The sequence below is a fragment of the Parastagonospora nodorum genome, assembly GCF_000146915.1.
Source record: "Parastagonospora nodorum SN15 chromosome Unknown scaffold_17, whole genome shotgun sequence".
Lineage (NCBI taxonomy): Eukaryota > Fungi > Ascomycota > Dothideomycetes > Pleosporales > Phaeosphaeriaceae > Parastagonospora > Parastagonospora nodorum.
Window position 1 is genome coordinate 759,867 of NW_001884565.1, and position 14,584 is coordinate 774,450.

A 14,584-nucleotide genomic window follows, 5' to 3' on the forward strand; every position below is an offset into this window, starting at 1 on the left:
TGGTACCTCCAAGAAGTTCCCTTGTCTTCATCAAGTTGTTCCTGCTTTCGCAAGCATATTTTCTACCCCGCGATGGACTCTTCACAATTCCGTGACGCGGCAAAAGGTGCCATTGACGAGAGTGAGTGTTTTGTTCTCTTCCAGCAACCATTGAGTGTGACTTCTAACCAAGAGTAGTCGCAAATTACTATGACACAGTACAAGACAGACCCGTTCTTCCCTCTGTCAAGCCTGGATACCTTCGACCTCTGCTTCCCGATGGACCTCCCGAAGAAGGCGAATCATGGGACAAAATCCAGTCAGATATTGACCGCGTCATCATGCCTGGCCTCACTCATTGGCAGTCTCCCAAGTTCATGGCTTTCTTTCCTTGCAACTCTTCATTTCCAGCAATGATTGGCGACATGTACAGTGGCGCGTTCAACGCCGCGGCATTCAATTGGATTTGCTCGCCCGCCATCACGGAGCTCGAGACCATCATGATGGACTGGTTGTCGAATCTGATCGGACTGCCCAAATGCTTCTTAAGCACAAGCGAGAATGGAGGCGGTGGCATCATTCAAGGCACCGCGAGTGAAGTCATTGTGACCGCTGTAGTAGCAGCTCGAGAACGCCTAATTCGACGACGACTAGCAAACATGCCTGAAGGCGAAGAAAAGATGGACAAGGCAGCAGAAATGCGAGGAAAGCTCGTCGCTCTAGGATCCGAACATGCACACTCAAGCACCCAAAAAGCCGCCATCATCGCCGGCACTCGCTTCCGAACCGTCCCTGCGCCCAAAGAGACAAACTACAGCGTCACCGCTGCCGCGCTTCGAAAGACCATCGAAGAATGCAAAGCCAAGGGCCTGGAGGTTTTCTACTTCACCGCCACGCTCGGCAGCACGGGAACATGCGCCATCGACGACCTCGCCGGCATCGCCGAAGTAGCGAAAGAATACCCCGACGTCTGGATCCATGTCGACGCTGCATACGCCGGGTCCGCACTCGTATGCCCAGAGTACCAGCATCTCTGCCCGCCAATCGAGCACTTCGACAGCTTCAACTTCAACCTGCACAAATGGCTGCTAGTAAACTTTGACTGCTCCGCGTTCTTCATCAAGCGCCGCAAAGACCTCATGGACACGTACAGCATCACGCCGAGTTACCTGCGCAACGAGTTCACGGAGTCGGGACTTGTGACGGATTATCGCGATTGGCAGATCCCACTAGGACGCAGATTTAGAAGCTTGAAAGTGTGGTTTGTGTTGAGGACGTATGGCATTAACGGCTTGAGGGAGTTCATTCGAGGGCATATCAAGCTGGGCGAATACTTCCACTCCCTCCTGCAGTCGCGCGAGGATATTTTCAATGTCACGACAGAGCCAGCGTTCGGGCTTGTCACATTCCAGGTGAAGCCATCAACACCAAAAGCAGCGGGAGCGCTGGCGGATGACTTCACGCCCGATGCCGAGGCGCAGTATCGCGAAGCTACGAACCAACGGACGAAAGAGGTGTATGAGAAGATCAACGCCAAGGGCGACTTTTTCTTGACGAGTACGGTGGTTTGCGGGACGTATGTTATTCGCGTGGTCAGCGCGACGATTTTGAGCGAGGAGAAGTATTTGAAAGGTGTGTTTGATGCGCTGGTTGAGACTGCAGAGGCGAAGGAGTAAACGATGAGATTGACCATGCATGTGCCTATCATTGTTCGAAACTTGTCTCGGGTATATAAAGGCTCTCTGCTCTCTCGGAGGCTATCAACACATAGAGATCGTGTGAGCGTTCAAAAATCCATCTGCAATCCGGAACATGTCCTGCGTCTTGTCTGAAAGTCGTTTGCGATCTATCTTATGTCTTCTGTCAGTCTTCCCGCCTATCAAACAGCGTGCTTTCCTATATAGATACCTTCCGGTCACTCTAATCCTCCCTTGTCACATTCTCACCGCTCATTTGCCAAAAACACTGCGCAACGCACACATGATCAAAACAAAGTGAGTACCAAAACGCCAGCTGTTTTGAGCCATGTCTGCGCCACGATCTTTCAAAATCATCAGTATTCGTCTGCATGACTTTTGTTTGGCACTAAGATGTGGGTGTATAAGCCCCTCCTCACCTCCCCGACTTCACATCCATCCATCACTCTCACAAAGTTCTTTCACATTTTCAAAAAGTTACGGGAGGAGTTCTATGTTTGTGCGTCTCCAGTACTCTGAGAAAATAGAATCTTGAAAATACATGTTCTTTCTCCTCTTTTCCAAAATCCAAGTTCAAACTTGGTGTGTTCTGTTCGTCGGAAGATCCAGGTCAAAACTCTTCTGGTCTGCTGCGAACAACTCTGAAAAATTATTGACCTCGATGTATGGTGCGAAACCAAAAATTTGGTTCGCGATGACGACGCGCTGAGAAATTGCACGAAAAGCCTAGTATGTTTGTCACTGTCTGCCTGCTGGATGGGTGTAAATACTCCATCAATCTTTCGTCCTAGCAATAAGAAAAAAGTGAAGAGTAGACCTACTTATGTCCTCTGCTTCGCTGACCAAAGTGAAAAGCAAAAGTACCCATGACGTTCAATGTTTCCGGTTTTGTACATTTTGTCTTTTGTCATTCGCTTTGTGTTCTGTGCAGCTTCAGGTAACCTGTTAGATCAGGTCAAACCCATCAGATGTGGGCATGATAGCTGCATCTTCTTCTCCTTCATGAGCACGTCTTTTCTTTGATTGAGGGGGGCTGTTAGTTTGCTACGCCAATCATCAGCAAACACCTGCTCATGGGTATGTGAGCAGCTGACATGCCCACATCTGATGGGTTTCGACCTGATCTAACATTACCTTGCCGAAGTCTCGAAACAACGCTCAACGACCTTGCTAGCCCAAGCCAACTCCACGTCTCTACTGACACCATGGCACCCAGCATGCCTCCAGGTGTTTCTGCAAACGAAGGAACCGACGAGCTCGCGGAGCAGCACCTCACCCACCTCAAAACTCTCCTCGATAGTCCCTCCGGACCATTCTCTACCATCTTTCCCGGCAAGACTTCCGAAGACTTACTGGATCCCAACTTTCTGGCCGAGGCCATGTACATGGCTCAACTCCTTGCAAAAGATGACATTATTGCGGATCTTAGCGACCAGATTGCTGAAAAGGACGTTGTTCTCGACGAACTGAAGGCTGAGATCGATGCCAACACGAAGATCCTCGCCCTGAAGGACAAGAAGATTGCGGATTTGGAGCACAAGTTGAAGGGTCCGGATATACGTCTGTCACGCCAGTGAAGCTCAGATATCGGAGAAGACATGGTTAAAACCGAGAAGATTCGTGGTCATGAATCATGGTAGCTGACGCCGAAGACCCTCGGGCCTTTTTTGAGCATCTTGTAGGAAACGATAAGCTTTTGTACATTTTCAGGCTGGTATAGCACATGAGCATCTTCTGGAGCAATTTAGATCACATACGTAGTAAGCGCACATTGTTTCGTATTCAAGTGTTCACTATCGTCACCAATGTATATGTTTTTTCGCGCAATGCCAACAGCAATCTCGGGAGTTGTGCTTAGTCTCGGTGCATCTTACATCAGCGACGTCGTCTCGTTAGGACAAGAGTTCTCGCAATACATCTGGATTTCAGCATCGCCTATCTTGCTGTGGAACAGCGTTCCATCACCGTATACCGCTTTTGACTCTTGTATTAACTTGGCTATCGTGAAGGTTACATCGACTAGCCTAAGAGGGTAGCAATCGGCACGCGGGGGAAGCGAGGCCAACGATAGCGGCTGTTGACATCCCTGCCTAGACAACCCTGCACACGGCACGACTACAATCGCCCTGGCACAAAAGGTACGATGTCGCCGTACGAGTGCTTATACGGCGGTCGCTTTTCATTCAGTCATGCATCGATGGTCAATATTCATAGGACTGGCAGCTGCTCTCCAACCACTTCCACCAGTACAATGGAGCAATAACATCACTACTACGACTGGCTTCTCGCTCCGCGAAGTATCAAAGACGATCTATATCGATAAAGTGTTTGCTGGGATTAGGGATACGGAAGGACTTACTCTTATACCTCCATCTGGGCGCGAATTCGCGGGCACTTTCCTTCAGGATCTCTCCACTCTCTTTGGCGGCAACTGGACCCTACAGGAGTTTGATACACTGCCTTCGTCCGGAATAATACTTGGGCCCATCAGAAGTAACTCAAGCAGGGCAGCTTACGAGAATGGAGTCGTTACGGAAGAGGGTTATGAAATAGAAGTCGCAAATGGTAGCGTATACATCGGAGGAGCTGGAGCAAGAGGCATGTTTTGGGGCACGCGCACGTTATTACAGGAGCTTCTGATCGCAAATGGGACGAAGATTCCACCAGGTCATACACTTGATGCGCCAGCTTATGCTACTCGCGGCTTCATGCTTGATGCTGGGCGAAAATGGTACACTGCGGACTTTCTCAAAGAGCTCTGCACGTATGCCTCTTTCTTCAAGATTTCTGAGTTTCACTACCACTCAAGCGACAATTACCCCTTGAATCGCGGTCGCAATGAGACGTGGAACGAAGTTTTCTCACACTTCTCGCTATACCCGGAGAACAACACGGAGCTACAAGGCATCATTCAGCGCAAGAATGAGACGCTGTCCCGCGCAGAATTTGAAGACTTTCAAATGCACTGTGCGCAACGCGGTGTTACTGTCATTCCGGAAATTGAAGCGCCCGGCCATGCGCTCGCTATCACAAAATGGAAGCCGGAGCTTGCATTAGCCAAGAAGGACTTACTGAATCTCACTCACCCGGATGCTGTTCCGACAGTAAAAGCCATATGGGCGGAATTCCTGCCATGGTTCCAGACGAAAGAAGTACACATCGGCGCAGACGAGTACGACCCAGAGCTTGCGGATGACTACATCAACTTCGTCAATGAAATGGCCAACTTCGTCAACACGACGTCTGGGAAGCGCATACGCATCTGGGGAACTCACGAACCCTCCGAAAATCTCACAATCTCGAAAGACATCATCATTCAGCACTGGCAGTACGGCCAATCAGATCCCGTGCAGCTCCAAAACGATGGCTATCAGCTCATCAATTCGCAAGATTGGTGGGCTTATATGAGTTTGAAGAACGATCATAGCCCCATCCTACCGGCCACATATCCACAGTTCTACAACGTTACCCGTACGTTGAATTTCGCGAACGTGCCTGGCTGGCAATGGGACCCGTCGCTGTTTAATCAGGTAAACACGACCCAGCAACTCGCGGCTGGTGCGAGTGGGAACAGGGGAGCAATTTTGGCAGCGTGGAGCGATAACGGACCCGATGCTACTACTCAGCTGGAAGCGTACTATGCGATGCGCGAGGGCATACCCGTTGTGGCCGCGCGAGCATGGTCTGGCTCAAAAGGCGTGAACATCTCTACCAACAAGCTGACAGAGAGTCTCGCACTTCTCGTAAGTCACTCCATTTTTCGTCGTTCCAAGTTCTAACATTTCCTCTAGACCTCCAAAGCCCCAGGCCAGGACCTCGATCGCCGCTCTTCCACCACGCCAATAAAATGGTCACGACAATCTAACACAACGCTGAAAGTCGGGTCTTACGGCCCGCCCTACACTCTGCGCTTGAATGCATCTTCTCCGTTTACTCTCACTGGCCCAGATACCTCGCTCTCTCTGTCCAATGGAACACTCACGTTCACAACATCAGATAACTTCGCCTACCCGCTGCGCCGCACATCCATTCTTGATGGGTACGACCCAGGACATCCAGGGCGCATTTGGACGAATCTTACATCCTCCACACACGAGCCCGTCAGTATTCAGCTACCTGCAATACTTCGCATCGAGACGGATGTCGTTAATGGGACCAAGGTGTGGGTCAACGAAAGCTTCGCGGGGAGATTTGAAGTTTTCGTGTACGGTGGGAGGAATACGCTGTTTAGTTGGAGTCAGATGGCATTTGTTGCTCCGTTGGACAGCGTGGAAGGAGGGGTGGATGGGGTTTTGCTTGAGGATGGAATTGTGAGGAGTGGTGGGAGTGGAAGTGGTAGCGAATTGCCAGTGAGTAACGGAGCGGGGAAGAATGGAGCGTGGATAAGTGTCCTGCTCGGGGTGATGGCAGTGTATTTCTTATCATGAGTACGGTGGAACGGCCATTGCGTTTTTAAGTAGGAACCAGCCGTGAAAATCTCAGCTCGTGAATTAGTATGATCTGGTACAGCAAAGTAGCTTGGAGCCATACGGGTTGTGTCATCGGAATAACGAAATAAGTTCCGTGAAAATTCAAAGTCTTAGAGGAATTTCAGTCCCCAATGTGTGTTAGTCGTATCATCTTGTACAAGCTACTAATCTAGTCGGAGTATACGGACAGCATTGCCTCCAAGGACATCTTGCGCTTTCTTGTCATCGGTCGCGAATGCTTTTGATATGGCCCCATAGTTTGCGTTGACACTGTGCCACTCCTTCGCCTCTTCCTCGAGCGGTGGGAAGAACGGATGGTCAGTACCTGCACACTGTTAGCCTCTCACGCCTGCTATCAGATAAATGACGCATACCGAACAGTAATCGGTCCGCACCAGACACGTCAAGCGCAGCCTTCAATCCGACTTCAGAGTAGATGACAGCGTCAAGGTAGATGTTAGTTTTGAGGATATCCCACACATCCCTCCGCTTCTCGGTCTTTCCATGCTTCTTGAGATGCCCATCATGCAATATGCACGACTCAATTCTTCCAGCCAAAAATGGAAGCGTGCCTCCAGAGTGCGCAAGCAGAACACTGAGCTTCGTGAAGCGATCCCACACACCACTCAACAACATCCTGCTGACCGCAATTGTCGTCTCCAAGGGGAAGCCGAGCGCAAGGGGCAGAACGTGTCCATACTCGCTAGCCCTAGGTCCATAGACAGAGGCTGGTAGACCGTAGTGTGGATGCAGGAAGATGAGTTGTTGATGCTTCTCCAGCGCAGCGTAAACGGGGTCGAGTTTCTCATCGTCGAGACCCTGGCCCAGACCTGAAGTACCCATGATGACACCCCTCGCATACTTCAACGTACCCAGTCTCTCAATCTCCTTGACGATATCCTCCGTCGATGCCGAAAGCGGCAACGTGCCAAAGAAGTACAATCGACCTGGATACTGCGAGCACTGGTCGTTCACATCATCGTTGATGCTTTTCGCCGCAGCGCCTGCCTCTTCCTTGGGGAGGAAGTCAAGCCATGGGTTTGCGAGCGAGATGACGGATTTGTCGATCTTGTGCAGGTCCATGAATGCGATCTTCTCTTTGATCTCGTAGTACTCGGATCCAATCGGGCGGCCACGTGATGTTGAGGGGGTGGAAGGGTCATCTTCACCAGGGAGAATGATCAGACGCGCGGAGTCAGGAGCATCGGGGAAAGTTCGAACATATGGTACTGTGTCTCTGGAGCGGAGGAGCTCCATGTACTTTGGAGGGTAGACATGGGTATGTATATCGACAATTGGCATCGTGGCGGTTGTGGATTGTCCTTGACGCCAATTTTGAGAAATTCCGTTTGACAGCTCACTGCAGCCCTGCTCATGAGAAATTGACACTCTTGTCGTGAGGTTCAGCCAAGCAGGAGGTTTGTCAATGGTGTGAGTGTTATCATGGTCATTCAGCCTTTGGCGGGGTAGCTTCGAGCTCTTGCCCCACTCCTCCAAACATTGCATCCCACCTTCCTCATGCAGGAAAGAATGATGGGGCAAATAGGTCCACCATGGCGGAGTTGGCCGCTGAGATGCCCAGCTGCGACATGATGGTTGAGATGGCAGAGAGCATCTGGCCGTACTTGGTACGCAGTTTATTTCCTGGCATTGAACGACTTTGGATGGCCTACGGTATTCGACTAAACCCCAGTTCTCAAAAATACATTCGGCGGCTTATCCCTGCCTTGAAATTCTTCATCTACATCCCACTCAATGTCACCTACGCCCTCATCCTTGAAGCCCAACTTCCTGTAAACCGCACGTCCCATAGCACTTCCTTCCGTAGTACATTCCAGATTGCCCCTCTGTTTCGCTTCGTCCAGACCGGCCCGCGTCAACCTGCCTGCAATGCCACGGCGCTGATATTCCGGGTGAACGGCACATAGTTCCAGAGTGAAAATTGCTGGAGGATTTCGACCTGACGCCTCGACTTCCTTCATGTATGAGATTCGTCTCTTGAACAGCGAGCGGAACATCTGATCTGCAAAGCGTCTGTCTGTATCGTTCTCCAGACGTGCAAGCGAATCTGACATGTCCCCAGTGAACTTGTCGCCGTAGCCTTCGACATTGGAAAGCTGAGACCAGATAGCAAGACCGACAACTTTTCGGTCGCCCTGTTTCTCGAGATCTGGTACTGTGGCTTTGAAGAAAAGAGTGTTCGGTTTACCGTCCTTGTTGGTTGTGGTGTTCTTCCACTGTTTGATCATCTTCTCCGCATTGAGTTTTTGACCAGCTTCGGTGTCCCAGCCGGGGTTCATGGCTGTCCATACGGAGTCTTTAGCCTGGCGTCCAAAGGCTTCACTGACGGCATGGTTGGCTTGAATGACATCTCTCTCCGTCTCGATTTGAGAAAGAACGATTTCATGTTCGGTGGAAGTCATCTTGAATGTCGACGGGATGGCTCGAGAGGTTGGAGTTGACACGTGGTCGTGATGAGGAACGGCGATTTGACGTACACTGGCTATGTGCAGATTGTTACGTAAGCAGATGTCTAGATTGCCGCAGCTCCCTGCTCGTGATAGATGGAGTTGCCAAGATTCATTGCGATGTGTGTCTTGGTCTTGGTCTCTTCATTCTGGCCCACGCGGAACGCTCGCTGGTCGTGAATGCAATTTGCTACCAAGGTAGCGCTACTATGCACTACATGTTCAACTACGACGGAAGCCGACGCGGGTGACTGTAGCTATACAAGGAGCTTCACCCTCGCAATCGACACCTAGCGACACTGTTTCTTACTTTAGGCTATCGGATGCGCAAGACAGGTGCGTATGCTTTGGTCGGAGGTCTGTACCGTAGATGCTGCTTTGGAACGAGGTTTGCAATGAGAGCACTTGAGGCAGCCTCGAAGACAGGATGCGATGGTTGTCCGTTGGTGCCCAGCGATCCGAGAGTGTCACTGTGTGCAATCATGGTGCACGGAGTTGTGCATGTTGAGGGTGCCGTGGGCCGTGGCTGGTGCCCATTAAACACGAACAGGGGTGGCTCGGGCCATGACGCGTAGTGTCGCGACTACCGCGTTCACCCTCCTGCACTTTCCGCGTCTGCAATGCCAAACCACAACACTCATTCATCCTCTTCTTCTCTTCGACTTACACCTGCTTCGCCTTACATCTCGTCTCCATAACACGTCAAGATGCCCGGCACAGTCACCAGGACGCCCGCAAAGCGCGCTCTCGCTGACGCCACGAGCAATGGAGCCAATGTTCAGGCATCCCCCCGCTCTTCAAAGAAGCTGAAGTTCGAAGACGGCAAGAAGAAGAATGCACCACCAGTGAAGCACGTCAATGGCTCTTTCAATTCGAGCCAGCCGGCGCCGAGCCAGTTCGAAGAGACGCTTGAGCAGATGACACAGGACATCGAGACGCTGAAGGGGAACAACACAGAGAAAGACCAGCAATGGCAGCGGCCAGCACTAGCACACGACTTCAACGAGTTGACCCAGAATCTCGTCTTTCAACAGATTGAAGCAGAAGAGGGAGTCTTGAATGGCGGAAGGACCACGGTCAAGCTCTTTGGCGTCACAGAGGTAATGCAGGACACACCGACCATGTTCATCCGAGCTAATACGTTCATATAGAACGGAAACTCTGTACTAGTCCACGTGACAGGCTTCATGCACTACTTCTACGTCGCCGCGCCGATAGGCTTCCAACCGCAAGACTGCGATGCTTACAAGATCTACCTCGAAAGCGAATGCCAGAAACAGCTAAACCAGCACTCAGCCGTCATTTACTCGGTGCAGATGACGATGAGGGAGAACATCTTGAGGTACCAGGGCAACCAGAAGAGTCCATACTTGAAGATCACCGTCATCGACCCGAAAATGATCAACCGCGTAAGGACCATGGTCTCAAAAGGCTTCGCCAATTGGAAACGGTTATGGCCATCTGGGCACGACGAAATTCTCACATTCGACAACATCACATACGTGCTAAGGTTTATGATTGATACCAAAGTAAGCAGCCTGGCGCATTTGCAGCGAAACACTACTGATTTCGCAGATGGCTGGTATGTCTTGGGTCGAGGTCCCAGCTGGCAAATACAAGATGCTCAACCCGCGCGACCGTCACTCGAACTGCCAAATCGAGGCGCAATTACACTACAGCGACCTAATAGCACATTTGTCCGAGGGCGAGTGGTCTAAGATCGCCCCTCTTCGCATCCTCTCCTTCGATATCGAGTGCGCTGGTCGCAAAGGTATCTTTCCAGAGCCGAACGTCGACCCCGTCATCCAAATCGCCAACGTCGTCACAAGATCTGGTGAATCCAAGCCGTTTGTACGCAATGTCTTCTGCATGGATACAGTCAGCCCTATCGTGGCCACACAGATCTTATCGTTCAGCAACGAGGGTGAGATGCTTATGAAGTGGCGTGACTTCTTGGAGGAAGTCGACCCGGATGTCATTATTGGTTACAATACCTCGAACTTCGATTTCCCTTACCTTTTAGACCGCGCGAAACATCTCAAGCTGCCCAAGTTCCCATATTGGTCCCGTCTGAAGTCGGTACAGACCAAGGTACGTATACCCACGATCTTTGCCCTTCCACCCTGCTCTATGATGATCTGGATTTTACGTATTTGCTACTTCAGAGCTTCGGCTATGAGACAAAAACACCACACTACTGATGGAACTTTCAACATTACACTTTTGTACCAAATTTTGTTCGCGCATAACGGCTAACACTTTCAAGGTGCAAACCTCGAATTTCTCGAGCAAGCAACTCGGCAACCGCGACACCAAGACTGCCAACACCAATGGACGTCTACAGCTTGATTTGCTGCAACTCATCCAGCGCGATCATCAACTTCGTAGCTACACCCTTAACTCTGTTTGCGCGCATTTCCTGAAGGAGCAGAAAGAGGACGTACATCACAGCATGATCACAGAGCTCTACAATGGCGACTCGAATTCCCGGAGACGTTTGGCAGTCTACTGCTTAAAAGATGCCTACTTGCCGCAGCGGTTACTGGACAAGCTCATGTGTCTCGTCAATTATACCGAAATGGCCAGGGTCACAGGTGTACCCTTCAACTATATTCTAGCACGTGGACAGCAAATCAGGTTCGTCAGCCAGCTGTTTCGAAAAGCTCTCGACCATCAACTCATCGTTCCGGACCTTCCCAATCAAGGTGACAACGGTGATCAGTACGAAGGTGCCACAGTCATTGAGCCGAAGCGAGGGTACTACAAGCAGCCGGTCGCTACTCTCGATTTTGCATCTCTGTATCCCAGTATCATGCAGGCGCATAACTTATGTTACACCACCTGGCTGGATCGACAGACAGTAGAGAAGCTGAAGATGAAGAAAGACGAGGATTACATCGTAACACCAAACGGCGATATGTTCTGCACCGCGAAGACTCGGAAAGGTCTTCTATCTCAAATTCTGGAAGAATTGCTGGGTGCGCGTAAAAGGGCGAAGAAAGAGCTAGCAGTTGAGACAGACCCCTTCAAGAAGGCTGTGTTGAATGGTCGTCAATTGGCATTGAAGGTTACCGCAAACTCCGTCTACGGTCTCACTGGTGCTACGAATGGCAAGCTGCCCTGTCTTGCGATCGCCAGTAGTACTACGAGTATCGGTCGTCAAATGATTGAAAAGACCAAGGCTGAAGTCGAGGCCAAGTACAACATCGCCAATGGATACAGTCATGACGCCGAGGTCATCTACGGTGATACCGACTCCGTCATGGTCAAGTTTGGTACATCTGAGCTGGCAGAGGCAATGAAGTTAGGCGAGGAGGCCGCCCAATATGTGTCGTCGAAGTTCGTCAAGCCTATCAAACTAGAGTTTGAAAAGGTCTACTTCCCATATCTACTGATCAACAAGAAGCGTTATGCTGGTTTGTACTGGACAAATCCAGTCAAATGGGACAAGATGGACACGAAGGGTATCGAGACAGTACGTCGAGACAATTGTCGTCTTGTTGTGAACGTTATCGACACGTCGTTGCGCATGTTGTTGATCGATCAGGACCCAGAAGGCGCGCAAGAGTAAGCCGAATCTCCATACAAAGAGTATAACCACTAACATGTTACAAGGTTCGTCAAGGAGACGATTGCGGATCTTTTGCAGAACAAAATCGATCTTTCAAATCTCGTCATTACCAAGGCTCTTACCAAACAAGAGAACAAGGATGGTACCGGTGGTTATGCCAATAAACAGGCTCACGTTGAGTTAGCAGAACGCATGAAAAAACGAGATGCAGGTTCTGCACCTGCTCTGGGTGATCGTGTGGCATACGTCATGATCAAGAGTGCAAGCGGTGCCAGAAATTTTGAGAAGTCAGAAGATCCTCTCTACGTCTTGGAAAACAACATACCCATCGACACCAAGTACTACCTTGATAACCAACTCGCGAAGCCACTTGGCAGGATCTTCGAGCCTATCCTCGGCGAAAAGAAAGCAAATTCGTTGCTTACCGGCGAGCATACGCGGTCCATCACCGTCGCGGCGCCAACCATGGGTGGGCTCATGAAGTTCACGAAGAAGACGTCAACCTGTATGGGCTGCAAGAAACCTCTCACTGGTGTGCATGAGAAGGATGGAGCTGTGTGCGAAAATTGCCGCCCAAGGCTCGGTGAGCTGTACACCAAGACGCTCAGCAAAGTCAGTGAACTCGAAGTTCGCTTCTCACGACTCTGGACACAATGCCAGCGCTGCCAGGGCAGTGTGCATTGCGAAGTCATTTGCGAATCGAGAGATTGTCCGATTTTCTACATGCGCATGAAGGCGAGGAAGGATGTTGAAGATGCAGGAAAAGAGCTGGTGCGCTTCGACAAGGATGCTGCACTTTGGTAGTGCATGGTTTGTATGCATAATCGGCGTTTGGGGGTCATTGGCGACGTCTCAGCTCGTCTACGGTGTATGGTTCTTTATTTATGGATATCCACCTGCGCACTGGGAGGCATGTTGCCATGTTCGCATTCACGACTATGTTGCTAAAATTTTATTCGCTATAACGACTTGAATTAATTAGGCCCCTTGCTTCAGCCTCGTCTCTTCATGCTCCGCGGCGCGTCGAAGCCGCACGCGCAACGATGATGGTGATGACGCCCACCACACATTGACGTCTCGACCTTGGGGTCGGAATCCTCGGAATCCTCGGAATTGCATGCATGACGTCTTTGATCTCACACGCGTCAACGCGTCAGTATGATCATTCAATCCAATGCCAGCCTTTATCCAAAAGTCTGAACATGTCTCACTGAATTTCACTCGCAACTAGATCCACGGCAACCATGGGCAACAATCAATCCCAAATCGTGCGCTACCTTGCGCCAGCATCGTTCCTATACGACTTCGCAGCGCAGCAATATGGCATGTTCAGTAGCCCCAACATGCTGGACATTCACAACAAGAATCTCGCAGCGTTCAGTCCCCAGCCGTACTTCATTGCGGGATTCTTCTTCCCGCAGCAGCTTTTCCAACTTGCATGGTTATGGAAACTTTGGAATCAGCAGGGCAATGCGGCGGAGACGAGGATGATGAATCGATTTGCATACGCGTATGCGCTGGGGAATGTTTGTATTGGAAGTAAGTACAGCCTACTTGGTCCACAAATTTTGTACGATGTGCGGAAGAAGACATGAAGAATGCTGCTAACGCATCACAACAGCGTGGATGTTCTTCTGGAACTCCAACAATCTCGCTACATCCAACATCTTCGTCACGATCAACACAGTCGCGCAACTATTCTACATCACTACCCAACTTGAGCCCATCGATTACAACTCCACGCCCAACCTCCTCACGCACATCGTCGCGAAGACGTTTGCGGGAATTGGCGTCCTAGACCTCCTCCACAACACCAGCGCGGCGTTCTACAAAGGCATACCACCCAACAGCGCAGTACAAATCGCCACAGGTCTGGGCTTTGCAGGCGCGACGGCGTGTAGTGACTGGATCTTTGGTGGGTGCCTGGTTTACGATCTTGTTGCCTTAGGATGCGGGCAGAGTGGAAGCTGGAGTCAATTGCTGTTTGGATATGCCGCTGGCGCGGCGGGTATTCTGGCGGCGAAGAATTACTTCTAGTATGTGAGTAAAATGCAATGGAGGGTAGGCTTGTAAAGCTGACGACGTGGGTAGTCCGAAGTGGAAGGGTCAACAGCAGGAGTATAGCAGAATTGGGGAGGATGGGAGTTTTGTGTAGGGCTGGAGGAAGCTGATGAGTTATGATCTTTGTGATTTAGGTCTTCTGCGCAGGAGTTGTATGTGGTACACTGCAATATTCTCATGGGACTAATTAGCTGGCGACACTGGCTTTAACCTGGAGTCTACCAGAAATACAAACATGATTTGAAAGACAACTGTCAGGTATTGATTTCTTTCAATGTGGGATCATGTGCAATGGCCCATCACCCTTCCAGATGTCACACTCTCACCAAATTTCGCAAC

General features: G+C 50.5%; 7 protein-coding genes across 7 annotated transcripts; 5 read left to right on the top strand and 2 right to left on the bottom strand.

Moving 5' to 3' along the window:
- Positions 1-72: 72 nt before the first annotated feature.
- Positions 73-1,655, top strand: SNOG_10747 (hypothetical protein; the record flags this gene model as incomplete). Its single annotated transcript, XM_001800956.1, has 2 exons — positions 73-154; positions 199-1,655. 2 exons carry the CDS (start codon positions 73-75, stop codon positions 1,653-1,655), a joined length of 1,539 nt encoding a protein of 512 aa, XP_001801008.1.
- Positions 1,656-2,881: 1,226 nt separating this feature from the next.
- SNOG_10748 (hypothetical protein) lies at positions 2,882-3,253 on the top strand (the record flags this gene model as incomplete). The annotated part of the gene is made up of 1 exon (XM_001800957.1): positions 2,882-3,253. The coding sequence occupies one exon, from the start codon at positions 2,882-2,884 to the stop codon at positions 3,251-3,253; it is 372 nt and encodes a 123-aa protein (XP_001801009.1).
- A 1,023-nt stretch (positions 3,254-4,276) lies between these two features.
- Positions 4,277-5,522, top strand: SNOG_10749 (hypothetical protein; the record flags this gene model as incomplete). Its single annotated transcript, XM_001800958.1, has 2 exons — positions 4,277-5,419; positions 5,484-5,522. 2 exons carry the CDS (start codon positions 4,277-4,279, stop codon positions 5,520-5,522), a joined length of 1,182 nt encoding a protein of 393 aa, XP_001801010.1.
- A 726-nt stretch (positions 5,523-6,248) lies between these two features.
- On the bottom strand, positions 6,249-8,568 carry SNOG_10751 (hypothetical protein; the record flags this gene model as incomplete). Its single annotated transcript, XM_001800959.1, has 3 exons — positions 6,249-6,470; positions 6,520-7,727; positions 7,898-8,568. The coding sequence occupies 3 exons, from the start codon at positions 8,566-8,568 to the stop codon at positions 6,310-6,312; spliced, it is 2,040 nt and encodes a 679-aa protein (XP_001801011.1). The 3' UTR covers positions 6,249-6,309.
- Positions 8,569-8,678: 110 nt separating this feature from the next.
- Positions 8,679-9,097, bottom strand: SNOG_10752 (hypothetical protein; the record flags this gene model as incomplete). The annotated part of the gene is made up of 2 exons (XM_001800960.1): positions 8,679-8,817; positions 8,979-9,097. 2 exons carry the CDS (start codon positions 9,095-9,097, stop codon positions 8,679-8,681), a joined length of 258 nt encoding a protein of 85 aa, XP_001801012.1.
- Positions 9,098-9,320: 223 nt separating this feature from the next.
- Positions 9,321-12,988, top strand: SNOG_10753 (hypothetical protein; the record flags this gene model as incomplete). Its single annotated transcript, XM_001800961.1, has 5 exons — positions 9,321-9,713; positions 9,765-10,142; positions 10,189-10,704; positions 10,880-12,180; positions 12,229-12,988. 5 exons carry the CDS (start codon positions 9,321-9,323, stop codon positions 12,986-12,988), a joined length of 3,348 nt encoding a protein of 1,115 aa, XP_001801013.1.
- Positions 12,989-13,428: 440 nt separating this feature from the next.
- Positions 13,429-14,221, top strand: SNOG_10754 (hypothetical protein; the record flags this gene model as incomplete). Its single annotated transcript, XM_001800962.1, has 2 exons — positions 13,429-13,723; positions 13,806-14,221. The coding sequence occupies 2 exons, from the start codon at positions 13,429-13,431 to the stop codon at positions 14,219-14,221; spliced, it is 711 nt and encodes a 236-aa protein (XP_001801014.1).
- Between the last annotated feature and the right edge of the window lie 363 nt (positions 14,222-14,584).